Here is a 20,543-nt window from a genome sequence, read left to right as displayed (position 1 = left end):
CTATGCCACGCGTTGACAGTAACAGTACAATCAGATACAACATTTCATTTATGTGGCCTCGAAATAAAAAATCATTTTGAAGCTATTTTTTAATCCTCGCATAAAACAAGGTTACTTTTTCCCAGTTATTTTTTAGAGGCATGTAATAAATTAGATTCAAATAAAGGAGCAAAGTGGTTCCACTTAATTCCTGCCCAAATCTAAGTATATTTGGAAAATACCTAAGCATATCATTTAGAATTATTTGCTGCGGTATCACGGTAGTCCTCCGTGTTGTGTCTTAAGAAGAGAAACTTCCAAGTAAAATTGATATGGGTGGTCTATTAGACGGGGGAATTTGTTCCAACAGTAAATGGCGAGAATATCACGCAAAACTGTTAAGTACTATGGCCGAAGTTCACCAGCGGGTAACTCTGAATGCGATCTATTATGTGGCGTTACCGCACAGTGCCTTCAGAATCCGACATTATCTCTCGCGGAGCGTCTCGAATATGAAGCCAGTTCATGGCAGACCGATTTCATGAATCATAACAGTGAATTAACCCTTTCAATTCCAGCCATTCACGCTTAACGACCTCGACACTCCAAACGAAGGGGGCATTGGAAGTAAACCAAGCGAAAGCGGCAGGTCTGGAATTGATATTTTCGCTGGCAACCATCGGCTAGATTCTAGATTATAGCCAAAGAACAAGCTATGCGCTACGAATCGGCTGAAAAATCACTCGAGGAGATTCACAGAGATATTGATTGGAAAATGAAAACAGTTTTGAAGTTGATGAATTTCTAATAATTATATTCAGGTGATCCGAGTATTGCTCAAAGTACTTATCAGTTCTCTAAGCTCCTATGCAAATTACAGTTTTCTTCTCACACAAACTGCGAAGGAACTGTTACCTGTTATATCAACAACATTTAGAGTTTCAATTTCAAACACCGTAGATTAATAAATCTATTCGCTATTCTCTGTTAATATAAAAATGGGAAGCTGCCATTCAATTTACCTTCCTCCCACCCTCCTCTCCAAATAAAGATTTTATAACCTCGCTGTTAAAATCCAAATTAACATTGAAACTCCCCAGCGCCACTAAAAATGCCCCTTCACATTGCCCGACAAAATTGTTTCCATCAGTGTCACCGTGTTCACAAAAAATTCATTCGTTCCCTCGTTACCGTTGCCGAGAATGCTCTGCGCAAGCCTGGTGGAATTGGTGTTACGGAATTCTCGCCGGAAGCAGGCGAGCCTCTCCCCCGGCTGAAGCTCTGTTTGCCTGCGCCCGTTTTAAATCTCGCCCCCTCCATCCCCCCGTAAACTAACTTTCGGGATTCGATACGCGTAGCATGGCAATCGTGGCAATTACCCTCTTCCCAGCAACAAATGCCTGTGCACGGGGGAAACAGCGCGCAGCGCAACGAAGGCCACGATAATCCAGACAGCGCGAAAACTTAATCCCCCAATGACCGAAACTTCGAAACTAACTTCGAAACGGAAGCTGCCAGCGGGCTCCCCGATGCCGAGCGATCTCTTCCAAGGATTAAGGGGGCTAACCCGTGCGATCTTCATAATAATTGTCACGATTGTTGTCCCGTTACTACGGCCTCGCTGCAGTTTTACGATGGAGGCGCGTATACGTGCGCGTGAGTGGGCGTTGTAGCCGTACAATGAAACGGGTGGAATGGTTCTTGTCTCGTGCTTGTTATCTGAGCTCATTGTAATTGGTGTCGCGTACCTGTGCGATTTGCCAACGATAACGGGAGTTTAGGGTGCACGGGTGGCGCGGGGCGGTAGCGTAAACCGAGGGAAGTTATAATCTTTGGAGAGGTGCGGGGGTGTAGCGTGAAATGTGGGAAATTATGATCTTTGGGGAGGTTAATGAAAAGTTTGGAAAGGGGGAAATGGTGATCTATTCGGGAAGGTTAATGAAAATTGTGAAAAAGGGGGAAGGTGATAATCTTTGCGTAGGTCAATGAAAGTGGCGAAAAGAAGAGAAAATGGTAATATTTGGGAAGGTCGATAAAAATAGTGAAAAGAAAAGAAAATGTTAATATTTGGGTGGGTCGATAAAAATAGTGAAAAGAGAAGCAAATGGTAATATTTGGGTGGGTCGATAAAAATAGTGAAAAGAGAAGAAAATGTTAATATTTGGGTGGGTCGATAAAAATAGTGAAAAGAGAAGCAAATGGTAATATTTGCGAAGGTCAATAAAAATAGTGGAAAACAGGGCAAATGATAATCTGCACAGAGGCAAATCAAACTGCTGTAATCCCAGGAATTTAAAAACCAGCGACTCCATTAACGATAACTCTTTCGTCCCCGCCACGCAATACCTCTCGTCAATAAAAAATATTCACTCTTCTGTAGCTAAACTCTAAACCGAAAGTAAATACAATAAAACACAATTCGACCTGCAAACTCTAAACAATCAAGCCCCAAAGTGTTCCACCTTCGCCACGTTTCTACATCTTCGAAGCAATGTAAAACACCAAACGTCGACGACCCCAAATTCGAATAATAAAATTCCCCAACCCGTTCAACGAACGTACACACAATATTATATCCCATCTTCGAAGTTTCAGCGTGCCATTCCTTTGGCAGCGCCTGCTCGCTTAAGAGCCGCCAAACTCAGACCGAGCATTTCTGCGCGCGCCACGAATACTCCACTCCCGTTATTTATTAACGTCGCCGCTATTATTTGCGACCAGTTTATCTCTGTCGTTATTGCGCTCGTATTTCCAGCAACTTTTATCGAGAAAAATGGCACCGCGCGTACCTAGACGAAGACAGGCGAAGGTGGGACGGGAAGGTCAAAGGTAGCTCTATCACGTACGATGCATCGCGCGTATAAAGATACACGTGATAGACGATTATGGTTTCTGAGTATCATTTTAAAGTGGCCATTCGAGCCGAAAGCATCCCCGGCGTTCGCGAATTTACATCGTCGTCACGTATCGCGGCCAATGGGAATCAGGATTATAAAAATACTCGGCAGACACTCGAAAACATGCAGTAACTTTTATCGATGCTTTTCACGCGAAAATAGGCCACCGTTGCCAACTTTTCGAATCGACCAGCCGTCATCTCTTGCGTTTTATTAGCTTCGTGTACTGTCCTGTAGACGATTTGTTAGCCAGATGCCTCGCCACGCGACAGAGATTCCGATCGGTTCGAAAATTACCGTAATATGGCAGGAATAAATACATCCTGCGATTGGAATTTAATGCTCCATTTCTGGGTCAAGAGTACTCTGAATAGAATCTCTATTAGAACAGACTGAACAGGATTTATAGATAAACCTGAAAACCCTCCAGTATGCCTCTCCTAAAAGCATCTCAAAATAAAGCAGAAATTTTCGCACCACAGCCGGCGACAGGAGTATCCTCTATAAATGCATTAACACTCCGATTGTGAGTGGTGTCGGCGCGTTTCCATGTGCACGAGAGTGCACGAGAGTAGTGCTCTCACGCAGATTTAATGAACAATGTAGGATTAAACTCCCTCAACTTCCTCGGCGGAGCCGATCGCTCTGGGAGGCCTAGCCTACTTCAAGGGGAATTTTTCCAAAGCTTGCGCCGCTCGAACTGCCAATAGCCACTAGGGATTGCAAACCGGTAAATCGATAAATCGGTTCGAAGCTTTTTTCACTGATAACTTAGTAGATATCGACGGAATGATGCGGTACATATATCCGCTACTATTTCTCGAGATCTACCGGCAAATATCGGGAAATACGTATTTCTCACGATCTACCGGTAAATATCGGGAAATACGTGATTTACCGGTAAATATCGAGAAATACGTAATTTATCGAATTCCCGCTAAAAATTTGGCGAATTACCGGTAAAAATTGTATGTACAGCAATGTAGCGCATATATATAGCGCATAATTCCGTCGGCATCTACTACGTTATCAGTGAAAAAAAGCTTCAAACCGATTTACCGGTTTGCAATCCCTAATAGCCACGTTCAAGTTTCCATTATTAGGAACCCTCCGCACCAGACTAATATTTCCCACGTCTCTCTTCCCGTCTACGTCAAACCAGCACCATCCCTCCAACTGAAGAAAACACCAACTACGATCCACGCGAGTGTACCGTGTGAAAGGGCCGTCACACTCGTTAGCGCAGAGGGGAACGATTGGTCCGCAACCGCGCGAGCTGAAGATCACGGGTACGAGCGCACTCGCCGACACGGTGGAACGTATTACCGCTAATGTCGGGTATTACGTAATTTTCCGTGTCCCCGTGGCAATGCGTTAATCGGCCGGTCGGACGGGGATATTCAATATTTCATGAAAATCACTGTCACGCGTAATGCACCGCCGCGTTTAGGGCACGCTATCTGGCGCGTCCTGTCCGCGGTTCACCGAGATCTTTCATCGCTGGCGGAACGATTAGTCGCGCTCCGCCAGACGGAAAAGCGAAGGAAATAACGGGGGGGCGCACGTTCAAGTGGCACGGCGATCCCCAGCGGGGCCGCTGATGTGTTCTAATTGAACATCCTAATTAAATCATTCCCGCGGACTCGGGGCTCTGTTCCTTGAAATTAGACAAACAGGATATCACAGTCGAGGTGTTCCTGTTAAAACAATGTTCATTCGTCGTTGGTTACTTCGCGCGAAGAGTTTCCGCGGCGGGGTGGCGTGGATCTGTGCTTTAGTATTTGATATTACGTTCGGAGGAGTTTCGAGTCTTAGATAGTTTAATTGCAGGGTGCTTTCGAAGTGTGGCCGGAAGGCTTGTAGACGTGCGATGCTCGTTCAACTGAATAAGAAGTCTCGAAGCTCTATCGAAATTTTCTCGAAAATCGAGAGTCTCGTGAGAAGGCTCGAGTCTATAATTTCCACTTATTCTGCGGTGTGAAATCGCGAGGTTTAAGATCAGAAGTGACGAGGAATGTGCAGAAACTTCGGGTCATCGTTTTGGTTTAAGTTTTGCATACGGTTAGTGCTGGTCGTGTGTAATGTACCAAACTTCTGAAAATCCAGCTGAAAAGTTTCCCTGTTTCACTTCATCTGCGCGTAAAACTGGAACTACATGAAACATCTAATCTGAAAATATTGCATCTTCTAAGTACTAGGACACCTGTTGTATTTGCAGAGAATGTAATATACTGGTGCAGACTGAATACTTCTCACTACCTTTAATTTAAAATACCAAATAAAGCAGAATTATTCAGTGACCTTCAATAAATTCGCAACGTTCCTCACAATTATTCCGCGAGGTGAACCGTGGACACGAAAATCGTAAAGAAGGTGCGTGCTCGTTCAAATAAATGTAAACAATTCTGTTATTTTTCAGCCTTACAAAACGCAAATTTGTTTGTTTTGTTGCAAACGCAATTAGTGAATTGCGCGTATATGTACCAAAGCGACGTTAAAAACAAAACCTTGAGCTCAATTTCGCCAAACAATTATAACTGTTGCGCCACACGTGTCTACCACATAACTATACACAGAATTTCAGCGGAATTAGTGCTGCGGACCTCGCGCATTCGCCCTAAGACAATGAACCCGCTTCGTGACACCCAGCATTACGTTAATTGTCGTCATTAAATCGCATCCCCAGGCACGTGTATCGTACCGATCGCACTTGCACTGCAATCCAAAAGAAGGATCCCAGCCCGGACGTTACCTCAAACACATTCCCACCAGCGAATCTCATTTAAATATCCCGTCTCGGCCGAGAGTAGGAAGGGATCTATCTCGGGCGGAAGGGTAGAGCCTGGAATCTCCTCGGCCGACTGTTTTTTCCACGGTTATATCGGCGAAGGGAACGCAGCAGGGTAAGCCTCTTAGGCGATGACGACCCAGGAGAACCGACGCGACGCTCGTTTCGGGGCGGCGAGCAACCATGCACGCCTAAGACCCGGCTGAAATATCGCGGGGAAAAAGTGTGCCACGCTCGAGAGGAGAATCCCCGTGGATAAAGCGCGCCGTGCTTATCTGCTTTGCCTAAGCAGACCCCGGATGGCCAAGAATTTTCTTCGAGCTGGGGCTGGAGATCGTCACGACGCAGGTAAAGCGTGTCGAAATACGAAGCAGCGTTGTAAAGCCGACGAGCGTTTTGCAGATGTCGTGCAACTTCGTGCGATGTCATCGAACTGGGGATGGACGGGGTTGCTGTTGCGTTGCAAGGCCATGAAGTAGGTGTTATTCATTTTACGTGGGTAGACCCACTTGGGACGTAGAGTTTTATTAAATAGAAACGGAATAGTGTGCTGAAAAATATTACGTTGGGTGGATAACGTAATAAGGTAAATGAGATATGTTGATGTGGGAACTTTTGAACTTTTTTTGTTTATGAAGAATGTTAATATGGGAGGTTTTGAATCTTTTTATTTACGAAAATTGTTAATGTGGGAGCTTTTGAACTTTTTATTCGCAGAAAATGCTAATTGGGAGCTTTTGAACTTTTTATTTACAGAAAATGCTAATAGGGGAGATTTTGAACATTTTTTATTTACAAAGAATATTAATATGGGTGATTTTAAACTTTTTTATTTGCGAAAGATGTTAATGTAGGAGCTTTTGAACTTCGTTATTCAAATTTCACTGAAGATTTCGTAATTTTAAGTTGAACCCAATTGCTTTTTAAGTAACTTGACGATTTCTCGGGGAAATTCTATGAATCATGACATAAAAGTTTCTATTTTATAAATTGATGTGTTTAGCTGGCAGTGTAATGCATCCAGCGTTGATAGTACACGAACGTACAGACTCCGAGTGTTCGCTGGAATGGAAATTAGCATTGCAATTTCCTTACTGCTAGATTCCTCCGAATGTTCTTTCAAATCTCTTTCGATAGCCTGCACTGTGGCGAGGTGGATGCGAGGTGCTCCAATGCATCGGTAATGCAAGTGGGGAATATTATTGGAGGAAATTGTCTGCGGTGAAAAGAACGCAAAACTGCAACGGAAGTACTGATCCACTATTATTCCACGCATTATACAGACCTAACCCGAGTTTCCTTTTCGCTGAAACCTTCCACCGCTGGTGAATAAAATTCCACGGAAATTAATCGAAACAGTAACACAAAATAGCCACTCTCTGTGTCATAAAATAACACAATAAATATTTAAGTTTATATTAATACATAGTTTCGATTAATATAAAGTTTTGCATACTATTCTCTCTTTTTTTAATGAGCCCACTTTTCAAAATACTATACGCAAGGTTGATTTAGGATTTCTAAAACACGCATAAAAATATAGAAAAAGTGCTACTGCAACGTTGTATTGCAGTGTGATTTGAATATCTCCATTCAGTGTCTACCTCATAAAACTCGAATTTCCTGAAATACAAACATGTTAAGATAATTAATGGAAGTTATACGTTCCGTTGCGCTTTTGAAGCCTTGATATCACGGAACGTTTAAATTACTTGGTTTTTGTGCGAACGACAAGCTGAATTCAATCGCGCGTTCCGCGAATAAATTTCCCGACCGACCCCGATCGCCTCGATCCTTTCTTCGATAGCCCTCGATAATACGTTATTTTGATTTTCGAACGGCCATGAAATATGCATTATTTTTCGCTGCTACCTTCCACCCACCGCGGGGCGTCGGATATTGGACGGTGGCCAATTTCATTTCGCGCGAACAATGTGCGATTTCGATTTTCAAATAGTAATAAAATACGGATTTACGTGCGTGGCCCCCTTTCCCATGGGATCGAGCCTAAATTACTGGGGAATTAGTCACGTTCGGAAGATGCGTGCGCTATCAGAACTGTGACATTGTTGACTGCGCGACTGGCGTAAATCCACGAGCAAGCATTTCAATAAAAGGTTGCTTTTTAATGTGTAATGCTGAAATTTTTACGATATATCAGGTGCTCATCTCGAATTTTCTTTTTTGCTGAGGAATTTTTAATCAAATAATTGACAGTCATTATTTGGGAAATTTTTCTTCCGAAAACTTTAATAAACCTTGCAGTTTGTAGTTTCTGCTGCAATTATTTAACTACTGTGGCTGTAAATAAGATCTTTAAATTAGGTTGAATTATTTTTCATCTAACAATAGACAGATATTAGGTGAACGCGAATTATTCATTTCGCAGAACGCGCAGTGGATCGCTGCAAGTAGTACGAAACTGCATTGGTCAGACGCAACGTAATGTTCCGTCTACTTCGCTTCAAAATTACTTCTTCGTCCCCTTACTGACTTTCGTTGCACTAATCTAAATTATTTATCGAACTACTAACTGGTAGCATTAATAAATTAAAATCGATACATAAAACATACACGAACCTCGTTGCAAATGTATTTGATTTCAAAGAAACACGTGAAAAGATCGCAAAGCTAAAAGCAACAACACGTTTTTTTTCGAGAAATACCTTACTCCTTTAAATTTAAAAGAAACTTACACCCCTATCAAATATCATGGTCCGCCGGTGGAACGTGTTGCGCAAATAAAACTATTTTCCACTTGTTCCAATTTCTAGATACAAATCCTCGTAAACCAACATGATAACTAATAAACAACAAAGAAATAATAATCCACCCGATTTCATCACCCAACGCTGCCCTTTCGCTGACACTGTCCTTGCCACTAGTTTTAGAATAACAGCTTCCTTTTCCCAGGCGACACTAAAAATACCCCCGCTTATAATAAACAGCGAACAGAATCTCCCCAATGGGAAAATCAATTTCATCCCCGTTATGCAACAACCTACGCGCGGCGTTACGTAAAACGGAACGGAACGTTTAGAACAAAAGGGGGCTCGGTATTCCAGCAGACGCAAGAATGTCCTATCTGCGAGGGCTGCTCCACCTTGAGTCGCTTAAAGACCAGCCTCCAGCCTAACGGCAGATATGGCAGTCTAGATCCTCGCGTCGCCTCCTCGTTTCGCTTGGCTCACAATCAGAAAAGCGTCGCGTCGCGACGAGACGGACCGATCGATGCGTCCTTTTGTCGTTCGCGCTCCTCTCCTTTCTTCCGTTTTCTTTCATTCGCTCGCTCCTTTTTCCCGTTGCGCGTGGCGTCCCCCAACCTCCGCTCCCAAACGCAAGAAAATCAAAGTGGGAAACTAGTGGCGCGAACGGGGGTGGATGAAAAGAAGGGGTTGGAACGCTGGGGCAGCATGATTTTTGATAACTCACAAGGGATAATATCAAACCCGCACAGGCTGAATTTGACGAGACTCTATAGATTTGTAGAATAGTGGAAAATATTTGACACGTATTTTTACTTATTGGCAATCGACCATGCTGAAGGAGTGAAAACAGCCCCTAAAGTTGGGGGTCGAAAACATATTTGCTGGAATATCTCGAGAGCTATTAGACGGGGGACAATTTTTTTTTCTTTTTGAAATCCTACGCTAGGTCAAGGATAATGTATTCCTGTATATATATATATATATATATATATATATATATATATATATATGCATATATTTTGTATTTCCTTCTCGGATGATCCAGTCATTCCCGGGAGTGTGGGCCAGATTTTTTGCAGTACTCCGGGAAGCCATTTTGTCCGCCGTTATTTTGTAGAATTTGTCATAAAAAATATTTTCCAGCAGAATAAAGATACATAATTTAAAAGTGCATAAAAAATCCAAGCCCTATATTTTTATTTATACGAACAAATAAATCCCTAATTTTGTCTTTTGTTAGTAGCTTCAGGGTGCCCCTCCCTTAATTTTGCAAACTGGTACGTTGCTTCTACGCTTCTGACCGCGACACTTTAAGTTCTCACAAGCTTCCGCAGTAAATTGTGGTCTAAGTTTCCTGAATTACAACGCACATTGCAAAGTATAAATCATGAACGGCGGGGTGAGTTTAATCAGGTCGCGTTACTCGTGTATCAATGGTGCCACGACTTGCAAGCAAATTTTTCGATCAGTCGCGCGCTGCTGTAACATCCACCGAATTTTCTGCACACTCAACGGAAAATGCAACGACTACCGAACGACGATGAAGTGCTTTCTGCAAGAGGCTGCGACGTCAATTGCAGACTCGGCGATTCCCATCTCTTTCTCTCTCTCTATTTTTCAATCCTCGCACAACATTCCAAGTGAAAGAGAAATATACTTTCCGCGTCGACCGAGCCACCGAGCGCGGAGAAACTTCGCCCAACGAAGCGGACGAAGAATTCGACGATTTCGGGAAGACGTTTCAACTATGAACTTCGGCAACTGTCGAACACTTTGATTTCGAAACGGAGATTTATGGTGGAGCGACGACTATCGAAAGTCGGAAGGCACGAAGGGTCATATTTTAAAAAGAAGAATAAAATTCATTTATAATACAAGTTAACCCTGTATAACCGAAATTTCTAGAACGTTCGTGTAGAATATTAAAGATGGTATATAGATTAACTGGAACATTCCAGTTTTATTTGCTAAACATTTTACTGTGAAATAAAAGTCTGTGATTCCTATGTTACTATGGTTAACAATGCAAATTTTTACGAGATTGATTGATTTTAGAGAAAACGGACTTGCAATAGGTGAGTGTTTGATAATTTTGGCACGTTTCATCGTGGATAACCAATCGATTTCTTTAAAGTTATACATTGTTCGCTTTCCATTTCGGTGAGACTTATTTTCGTTACGAGTGCGCCTTCTTCCAGCCGATTTATCATTTCACGTTCTATTTCGAACGCTGCTGCGCTACCCCAGCCACTTCGGACAGATGAGTCGATGGTTAAAGTCTAAATCTGGGACAATCTGACTGGATTGAAAGTGACCAATTAATACCTGTTCTATACGGCAAACAACCGTCATTGGAGGTTCTTTATTCAGATATAATAACACGATAATTAACGCAGCCTGCTGTGGTATTAATAAATACACGTATCGCAGTAAATCCCGATTTAACGCGATACAGCTCGAAGATGAATGCCGTGCTATTTCTTTCAGAAATTAACCCATTTTCCTAACTTCGACAGCTCTAACTCTGACATTCGAAATCTTCCAATCTAAATTAATTGAATCAACTAATGCTCGTTCAATTCTGTCAATACCACACGGCAACAATATCCAAAGCCCTTCTTTTTCCAACCTCCTAGCGCAACAAGGTACCAAGGAGGATCTAGCACCTTTCCAAACCCTGAGAAGATTCAGTGGCGCGAGCAATGCGAGCATGAAATCGAATTTCCACGTATTTTGCGAGGCCAATCCTCCTCGCCTCGTTTCCCCTCGTTTCGTTTCCCATTTTCGTCTAATCTCTGCGCCCAATTGGACGTCGTTCGTCCAATTCCGCGAATCTGGCGCGTCGCGATCGCGGGACCGTTTTTCTCGTGGCGCGTGCTCGTTGAAATGAAGTTGCCAACTGTGCCACGGGCGTTATGCGAACCGGGAGGGTCGAACAGGTTGTCGTGTCCGCTAGATGGACTGGCCACGAGAAAGGGCGTGAAACGGAAGCGGTCGTGGCCGTAATCGATTTTAGAAAGACGATTCCGCGGCTCGTAAAATCGGAGCTCGCGTGTCGCGTGCGAAGGGGTAGTTTTGTTACGGCGTGAAATTATTCAGGCGTAGCGTGTGCTCGGTGTTCAACGGTCAAGTTCAGGGCGAGTATGGGCATGCTTGTGAAAGAGATTCTTGTCTAAACGAGGTTTCTCTAAGGTCTATAACTAAATCGTAATAGGGAGAAAATTGTACGTTGCGTGTTCCGTAAGAGCGTGATCTTCGGAATAATTTCAGCCACGTGAAGGCTGAAGTCTACTTGTGATCTTAGATTTCTGTTTTATGGTGAAATGGATTGACCACTTGTCGAATGCAGAAAACGTTACTCAGGGGGTTGATGGACGATCTGCTTTTGTAATGGAAGATGTTTCAGGTTTCGGTGAAAATTATTTGCGGGGTGGAAAATCGATGGTCCATTCGTGGCGAGAAAAAAAAAAATTCGTGTCTTTGGAAACTGGAAATTACGGTTCTAATTTCGTTTTAAATGATCTATCTTTCATCGCCAGACTTGTGCAAAGTGAACATGGTATTTCGTGGAAATGTTCAGAGTTCCCTCTTGATACATGGAATGCTAATGACATTAAGGAACTCGCAGTACATTTAGCGGTGAAGATAGAGCCGAATTAGATAGCTAGAATTGATAATATTCATAGTGACTTGTACTAGAATGCAGGAATGTGAGAAAATTGGATTTTCAAGTGCAGCGAATAATTTGCTAATGAACGTGCTCCACCCCTACGCTTTCATGAAAATTTACCAGTGTGCTATAAGAGAAGAAGCCAAGCCCAACCAGTGCAAATAATTTGCTCACACAAACACACTATCCCCACAATTACAGTACAACTTAACATAATAATACAGCAGAGAATTCACTTAAGGGGGAAGCCTATTTAGGACGCTAGGAATAAAGTGATCCTTGGGAATTTTTTTCTAAGAAACTGTTCAGCGGATCATAGAAATAAGAAAATCCTTGGTTTTTTTATTTCAGGGAAGAATTAGGGCCACCATTACAATCGCAAATTTGCAACTCCGGCGCGCGAGTCCTCACGAACGTGTTCATATATCTCCATTTCTACCGAACACTTTGTAACGAAAAAATTAATTCTTATTGTTGGAAAGTGAACTAAAATACCCTGAAAGTTTGGAAAAGATCCGCTTAACAGTTTCACAGAAAAAAATTCCCAAGAATCACCTTATTCCTAGCGTCCTAAATAGAGCTCCCCCCTTAAACATGTCCCTAGAAACATCAACATTAATCTCCCTAACATTCCATCCCTTAAGCTGCCTCCGCCACTACTGTGTAACAAAAAAAAACACGCAAATCCGCATAAAAAGAGGAAGAAGCTAAGAAAAATAATGGGAAAAGAGTGTCGAAGCGACTCACCATGAGGAGGTTTGGGCACGTAGAGGTTCAAGTAGAGGCAGTCTTCGCTCTGGTTGGCAAGCATGGGTGCTAGCCTCTCGAGGTAGGCGCGTCTGTGCCGCGGCTGACTCGAGTCCGGTTCCGGTGCCTTTTGGGGGCAGGCTGGCGGCATGGTGTCCGCCAGCTTGGTGCCACGCCAAGGCGTCGGCGTGACGGGTGGCATGTACCGCAACGCTCCAACGGGCGGCGTGGCGTATGGGACGCCGTAGTACGTCTCGACGGACGTCGACGAGCGGGCCTCGACACCGCGCAACGTCCCGTACCTGGTTCTGACCGTCCTGGTGCTGTACTTCTGACTACCAGCCAGAGCCTCCGCTCCCGCGGAGCACCAATGTCCGCACAGAAGCCCGACGAACACGATGATCGTCGCCAGACACTTCCTCGAGCTGTCAGCTCTATTCTCGCGGCGTCGTCCGCCTTCCTGCCACCCTCCGTACTTTTCCGCCCTATTCCTCGCGTCGCAGAAATCACACGCGGCCTGCTCGACGTACGCGCGAGCAGCGGCGAGATGCTGGCGAGCATCGCGCGAGATAAACGACCTGCCGAAACTATCGTCCAAGGGAGGCAGACTTTGGACAGGGTCGAGAGGCGAGAGGTCTTTCCTCTTCCTCTTCCTCGGAGACGAGGAGGAGGACGTCCGCATCGCGTCACGCCGCCGCGGACTGGCCCCTCCGGGCCCCGCATCTGTGGGGCCCTCCTTCTAAGGGACGACCCTCTTCCTTCTCACCCCTTTCCTTTTCTGTATCCTTTCTATCCTCGCGATCCTCTCCACTCGATTTATATCCCTCTTTGGCTCTCCCTTCTTCGGGGCCCTTCCTCTCCTCTTTCTGGTAAGTCTGCTTCGAGGCTTCTCTGCCGCGGCTATTTATTATCGTTCCCTGATCCAAGGGTGGTCGTTGCTCCAAGTCGCCCTTGCTGCTACCTTCTCTCCCTACCTCTGTCGATCCCCAATATCCCTGCTCCCTACCTTGCCCGATCGTCGCTCCCCTACGCTCGTCGTCCAAGGCCGGCTGCCAGTACGCGCGCAGCCCACTTCGTTCCCTCTGTTGCTTCCTGCCTATCCCCGCGACGGTCAATCCATTCACCGCGAACTCGCGAAAACTCGTGTCTAACGCGCTGATTGCCCGCGATGCTTTCAGTTCCATCCTCGAGGACGTGTATTCCCGGCAACGAGCTTCCGCGCCGCCAGGAAGTCGTCGTTCCGTGATGCCCGAGCACCAGTCGTCCCCGTTGTGCCAGCAATCAACGGCGAGCTCCAGTCGATCCCAGCGTGCAAGTTTGGGGGAACCATCGGCGACGCCAGGCTACGAGCGCGTATCTTCTCGCCACCTCGGAAGGGAAAAGTCAACGAGACTCTCTGTGATCTATGCGGAAACTAACACTGGCTCCTGTTACAGCTCGGGGAGGGGGAGCTTTGCTGTGATTCGGGGTGGTGCGCGGTGGAACCTCGACGGGGTGGCAGTTTTCTTTTTAATCCCCTCGAGATGATGTGTATATAAGGTATTAATCAATTCCTTCACGTTGGTACTACGATTCTAGTTCCTTTGCTCCTTGCTTCGCTCGTCAGCTCTCTGTAACAAGAATGAGAATAGTGGTTAGATGAAGTGTTTTTTGTGGCAGGATGGGTTGAATGGGGGTGTAGCAGAGAAGTTACAGTTAACAAATTGGGGTGGAAATTTTACGGGTCAAGCGGTTGTATGCGGGTGTTTTGAAAAATGTGGGATACTTTTTCAGGATCGGTTCTACTCATCAAAATTATAAGAAAAGTTGATATACGCATTTGTCCGATAACACAGTACAACAAATTTTGACTTTTTTCGGACTTGTAACGCTCAATAGCCGTTTCTTATAGGTTTTCGTGTCCTGAAAACGTATCCGCAACCCGTTTGTCGGCACAGGCGAGAACTTGATAAGAGAGCTTGTGGTGAAATGTTAACAGAAACGCCTCGTTATTCAATGAAAAACAATGGTGAATGTTAAAAATATTGTAAAGTACAGATATCGTAAAGAGAATGAAAAGAAGCTTTAGCACTATGAAAAATATCGGGAAATGGTGTAACCGCTGTAGAAAACATGCAGCTGTATCAGAGAAAAAGCATTAACTGCACCAAAAGCCGATTTCTGATTCGAAAAATTGAAGGATCCTCGGATCGGCACTGTTACGTCCAATTCAATCACCAACGTTTTTGTAAAAAATTCTTTGCGATGAAACAGCACGAGTGGTGCTCTGTACTCGCTTCTACAATGGTCCCTTTGCAGAGAGGAACTACGTGTATCGTAATAAATGAAAAATGCTTATAATTCGCTGAAAACATCCTGGTATAATATTAATTACATTTTGCAGTGCGAGCAAAAATGTCTGACGGTTAGAATATTATGTGACAATCACGAGGAAACTGAACGAAGTGTTTAATTGTTTCTGCTAATAAATTTGTGTAGCTCATAAAATACATAATATTCCCATCAAAAGGGAATGAATGTAATAAATACAGCAACGTGTACGAAAAGAGGGAATGAAATATATTTGAAAATCAATCACTGACTCTCTCACATGACGGAATCCAAAAATTACCAATACCTCCCCTGTCCCCAAAAACCTAAAGCTGCAACCTCGAACCACCCCCGAAACAATGAGACACCAAAGGGGGTCAATCAATATGTGCCAAAAATGTTTGCAAAACATCTCAATACTTCAAAACTCTCCAATTTCCACAAATAACGATTGCTCCACAAATATGCATCTGTCCCACTAATAGACATACCTACCCAAACAAAATAGGTAACAAAAAAAATTATAAAACACATCGGTTCTTCAAACTTTCTTAATCTCCACAAACAACGACACCAATCCTATCTGCCTAGTGTACAACTGTGCCCCACAGGAATTTATTTGTCCCATTAATAAACGTGCCATCGTCGCCCACCTCCCTCAATTTCCAGGTACGGATACGTGAACTTCTAACCGAATTATTAGTCGCGAGCTCGAATTCCATTTCGCGTAAATTACGCGCGGGAACGTGAGAAAATAATGGAATAATAACATTAATCTAATACCTCCACTCCGCCCCCAACGACACCCCGGATCGGAAAAGCAAGTGGGGTTGCTATTGTTTCGCGTTTCTGTAGACATTTAGCGGGCTTTTTCGGTCCAGCGGGAATTACGTCGGACAACTCAATTTGTAACGTGCCCCGTTCAGAGGCCGCAAATGACACGAAACCCAATAATACCAGGTACGCCAGGGCGACGCGAGAATTTCCAATTTCCAAGTAGAAGGGAGGGGGAGAGTGGGGAGGCCGCTTTAAACGCGATCCTTTGGTTCATCGTGTAACCCGAGAGTTCAGTTCGACAACTCCACGTCCTCCAAAGGGAATCGAGCACGAATTACCAAACGCCAGTTTCGGTGGAGGCAATTACACCGTGACCGTCCCGATACGAAAACAATTAATAATTGCTTCCCCCGTCCGGCCGTTGTTAAACGAGGCCCGTCGTACGAATCGCGTTTACGGCGACATCGGCGCGCCGCCCAGGTTACACGTACGAGTAATTAAGAATAAATAACTGGAGGTCAGGTGAACCGAATCCTGACGAATGCTCCGGCAGGATTTAATTGGGAAACGTAGCGATGCTGTTGCGACGGGCGAGATAAGGATTCGGGAGAAGGAGGTAGGCGGAGGGTTGGAAAGGATCCGGGGGAAGAGGTGTAAGGACACGTGGAATTCGTCTGGGGAAAATTTGTGGCAGGGAGATGCAATTTGGGATACCTTTCGAAAGATTCAGTTTACAGATTAAGGTTTCATTTTAGTCTGTCGAATGTGTGTTTCTGTGGTGCAGTTCTTATTTGCATTATCAGAAATTAAAGGGTGTAACCTTATATTTCTGGCGATATTACTAAAAAAAAATATGTATGATGTGAAATTCTCCAGATAATAATGAGCTGCGAGCAATTTAAAAATAAGATAATTATGCACATGGCCAAAAACAGTGCAATGGCCACAAACGGTACATCTACCCTAATGTCACCATTGACACGTAGAACATTTTCCGATACAAAGGATTTCTTTTAATTTTGGCTCTTACAGTGTATCCTACAGGGACTCCTCAATTCCTTTTGGATGCTTCGAAGCTAAAGTTGCACTAACCCTACTCGACGAACACCTGATAACTGCTTTCCATATACACCAAACCCTTCTTCTTCCCTAAACCTTCCCAACCCCGGCACTCGAATCCCTCGCAGAACCAGTGTCACCCCAACGTGCATTCTAATAACGCAGCAGCCATCTTGTCAACCAAGCAGGCCACACACGCGCAACAGCCTACTCAATAAAACTGCGAAAGTATCCAGAGTTCCTCGAAATTCAAGCCCATAAATCCACATACCGCGCGACTTTTCCGCGTTCGTCCGCGTTCCAGCGCGCGTAGAAAACGAGGGGATAACAAACGGCGGCTATAAAGAACGCGATTGTTGCCCGAACAACTGTCCGACCGTTAAAATTACGAACGACCGTTTCAATAAAAATTTATACGGCTAATACTCGACGCGGTGTCGCCGCGGCGAATAAAACTTAAGAGGAGGGGGCGTTTAAACCACGGCACGGGCGAACATTTATACTGGGATCGAGTCTACGAGCAGTAAACGACGCCCGTAGTTTCCTAGCTCGCGTTCCGTATTCCGCCCCCACCCTCCGCTTGTCAATCTACAGGAAAACTTCCCCTCCACCTCCCTGGAAATCACCAAGTTGGATCAAACTGTAAAAGCGACTGGCAAGAGTCTAACTACTTGCTGATTCGTCGCCTATCAGAGGCTTCCATCGTGAAAGTTGGCCGGTGTCGGTGAGGCTTTGCGACTTCAAAAGAGGATCAAAGTGTCAACGGATTACGCGTTAGATTCCAGGCGATGAACATCCGCCACCCCTGGTCCGTCGTCCCTCTGCGCGACCCTCTGTTCTCCGGCGTCATTGAGACATCGATAACCAAGAGCGTAATCGCGATAGGTAGGTGCACGAGGATAGGGCGGACGGGGAACGAGGAGAGTTGTTCGCAGCGAAATTAAATTCCTAGCCCGCGCTAATTGCAGGGGACGAACGGGGACGATTAATAATTCGCCGAGCCAGCTTGCCCGCTCCAACTTCCAAGCCGCCCGTCGATCGATCCTCCGGAGGGGGGAGGAGGGTGGGGAATTATCGAGTGATACGGACGCGACAGTCGGAACAGGCTGGGATCTATGAACTTTTCGGCTGCGGTATCCTCGAATCGCTGACACTCGATCTATACCCGGCGCGGGCGAACTGGCAACACGGAGCTCGCGTCCGATTCCTCCGGCGGAATTAATTCCGCCGGATTGCCCCGCTCGGAATTAGAATCTGGGAATAGCTGGTAGTGAGAGATCGGAGGCTTGTACGTGGCGAGAAGTCTGTGGTGTGATTTGAATAACGGAGGCTGGCGATGCCCTTTTAATAACGAGCGAAGGTTTTTAGAGGCAAGGAGGAATAGAGGGTGAAGAAGCTTGAAACGTCTGTTGGAATAAGAAGGAACTAGACCGCGGAAGCGAGGCTCCATTCTATTAGCTGTTACCCACGTTCGCGGGTAGGGAAAGCCGGCAAAGTTGCAGAGCCTTTTCAGCCGTGATTAAACCGTAAGCTAACTAAAAGTTCTCCATCCACCGCGTATTTGCATACCTTGGAACTTGAACGGCTTGAAGGAGAGGACCGAAGTTAACACTTGGCTAAGTAGTTTAGCATTAAACCATAAGCCAGGGGGGAGCAAGTTGCTCGCAATTTACATGCCGGCAATAGCGCACCGTCGCGCGAACCGGTGGTTAACATCCCGCCGAGTAACTAGCGAAGCATCCTGCTCCTCCAGGAGCTCCGCCGACGTACCGTTTCCCTCGTTTGCTCCTCAAAACTCCGTGGACCTCCGCGCGAGTCTCATCGAAGCCGTCGTTCACGGAGTCGCGACGGGATGAAAATCCATGGGGACCCATTCGCGCCGACAAGATTGGATGAACGGTGGGCCGCCGTCGGACACACATCCGGGCCCCAGTTCACACGGCACTCGTGCAGCTCAGCTCCATACTAGCGGCTCGCGAACAAACTCGTCCACCCACTCCACCACCTGCACCCTCACCACCACTAGCCACGAGGTGTCTTCATCTCTGGATCGCTACCTCGCGTCTCACCACCGCCGCCCCCCTTTCGACGATTACTCTCACGACGGCGTGGCCCGCGTCGCGGTAACTAGCAGCGCAGCACCCCAGAGTCCATGGATACGCGGCAACATTCGAGAGGTCGCAGCAGCAGCAGCGAGGAGCGTGTCGACCGAAGCCTGTAACCGATCCCGCAGCCGCGCAACCAACCGAGCGAACCGACCGACCGACCAAACCCGTTCCAATCCCAGGGACGAACCCGCACCCTCCGTGTGCGCGATCGGCTGTCTGTCCCGGGCTCTACTGACAGCCAGCCGCGCGACCTCCATGGAGGTGGCGGTGCTGGTTGCTGCCGCCGTCGATGGTGGTGGAGGCGGCAGCGATGGTGGTGGAGGTGGAGGATGGTCCGGCACTCGAGGAAGCCGGGGCATCCACGGCGCCGACGCCTGGTTTCGTACCGACCACCAGTCCGGTCGATAACGCCACGGCAACCCCCGGGTCGTTCCGGCTCTCCTCCGCCCCTCCCTCCACGCTTTTCACCCTCTTTCACCTTCCGCCGTCGCTCCACGGCGACTTTCTCCCTCGTCCATCTCCCTGCCTCCTTCCCGCTCCCTGGACCTCCTCCTTCGCTTTTCTGCTTCTTTCACGATCCCGTCCCTCTCCAACGGCTCCTCCACCTTCGTCTTCCGCGTCGATCCTCTCTCCCCTCCCCCCTGCCCCCGTCCTGCACGACTTCTCCCGCTCGACTTCCTTGTTCACCCCCTTCGACCCACCTGCCCTCTCCTCCGACGTCTCCACCTACGATTCCTCCTACTGCCTGCTCCGCGGAATCTCCTCCAGAGCTCCGTGCTGCTCCGCTCCTCCACATCCTCCCCGTTGCGCTCGCTGTTGCTGCACCCCTCGCCTCCTCCGCGTCGCGCCGAACGGGACGGAACGGGGGACGGAGGAGAGAGATGCCAGAGACGTCCTCTTTGTCCAAGTTGGCAGCAACAGACAGCCCTCCGGCTGGAAAGGGAGGGACGGTCCGCGACGTACGCCTTAGGTCCGTGCCGGCTGCACTGTCTGAGCTTGCCTCGCGATCAATTGCACCTTCAAAGCCCACCACCAACGCTCACGGCTGGCACGCGTGCACGCGATTGTTTTTGGCTGTGTCGCGTCGATAAACGGGCACAGGGATTAGTAAACACCGGAGGGAACCGCTGGGATGTGTTGGGGGGAGGAATCCTTTGAGGAAGAAGAGGGCAAGTTGCGGTCTCTCTGGGGTTAAGAATTGCACTGATTTTCGCCCTTAGTGGCAGGCTTTCGAAGTGGAATTTGTTAGAAGAGATAAGTAGTCGTTTTTCTGACAAGGAGAGTACTTTAGGTGTCCGCCTCCGATCAGTTTGATTTTTGGATATGTTATAGAGGACAGAAAAATAAGAAATACGTGTTTTTTTATTTTTCCCCGTTTTCATATTTGAGGGCTGAAAACTGCGTTCAAAGTTAGGGTTGAAAAATCATTTTGTGGAAGATCTCGAGAAGTATTAGAGATAGGGGAATAGTGTCAATGGACGAATTTTGTGTCGTTGAATG

At 46.3% G+C, this 20,543-nt stretch overlaps 1 protein-coding gene across 3 annotated transcripts in view; it reads right to left on the bottom strand.

Moving 5' to 3' along the window:
- Positions 1-20,543, bottom strand: part of LOC143369441 (neuroligin-1) — a 60,534-nt gene that overhangs the window by 34,000 nt on the left and 5,991 nt on the right. Inside the window, exons 1-2 of one of the 3 annotated variants that reach the window (XM_076813375.1) lie at positions 18,706-19,517; positions 12,790-14,399 (exon numbers count right to left, since the gene is read on the bottom strand). In XM_076813375.1, coding sequence (XP_076669490.1) covers positions 12,790-13,471 — 682 coding nt within the window. In that variant the 5' untranslated portion in view covers positions 13,472-14,399; positions 18,706-19,517. Of the gene's footprint in view, positions 1-12,789; positions 14,400-18,504; positions 18,686-18,705; positions 19,518-20,543 lie in introns of those variants that run through there. The other 2 variants (XM_076813377.1, XM_076813376.1) reach the window with 2 other exon arrangements.

Source organism: Andrena cerasifolii, chromosome 5 (genome assembly GCF_050908995.1).
Source record: "Andrena cerasifolii isolate SP2316 chromosome 5, iyAndCera1_principal, whole genome shotgun sequence".
Classification (NCBI taxonomy): domain Eukaryota; kingdom Metazoa; phylum Arthropoda; class Insecta; order Hymenoptera; family Andrenidae; genus Andrena; species Andrena cerasifolii.
This window is presented reverse-complemented; position numbering and strand designations above follow the sequence as displayed.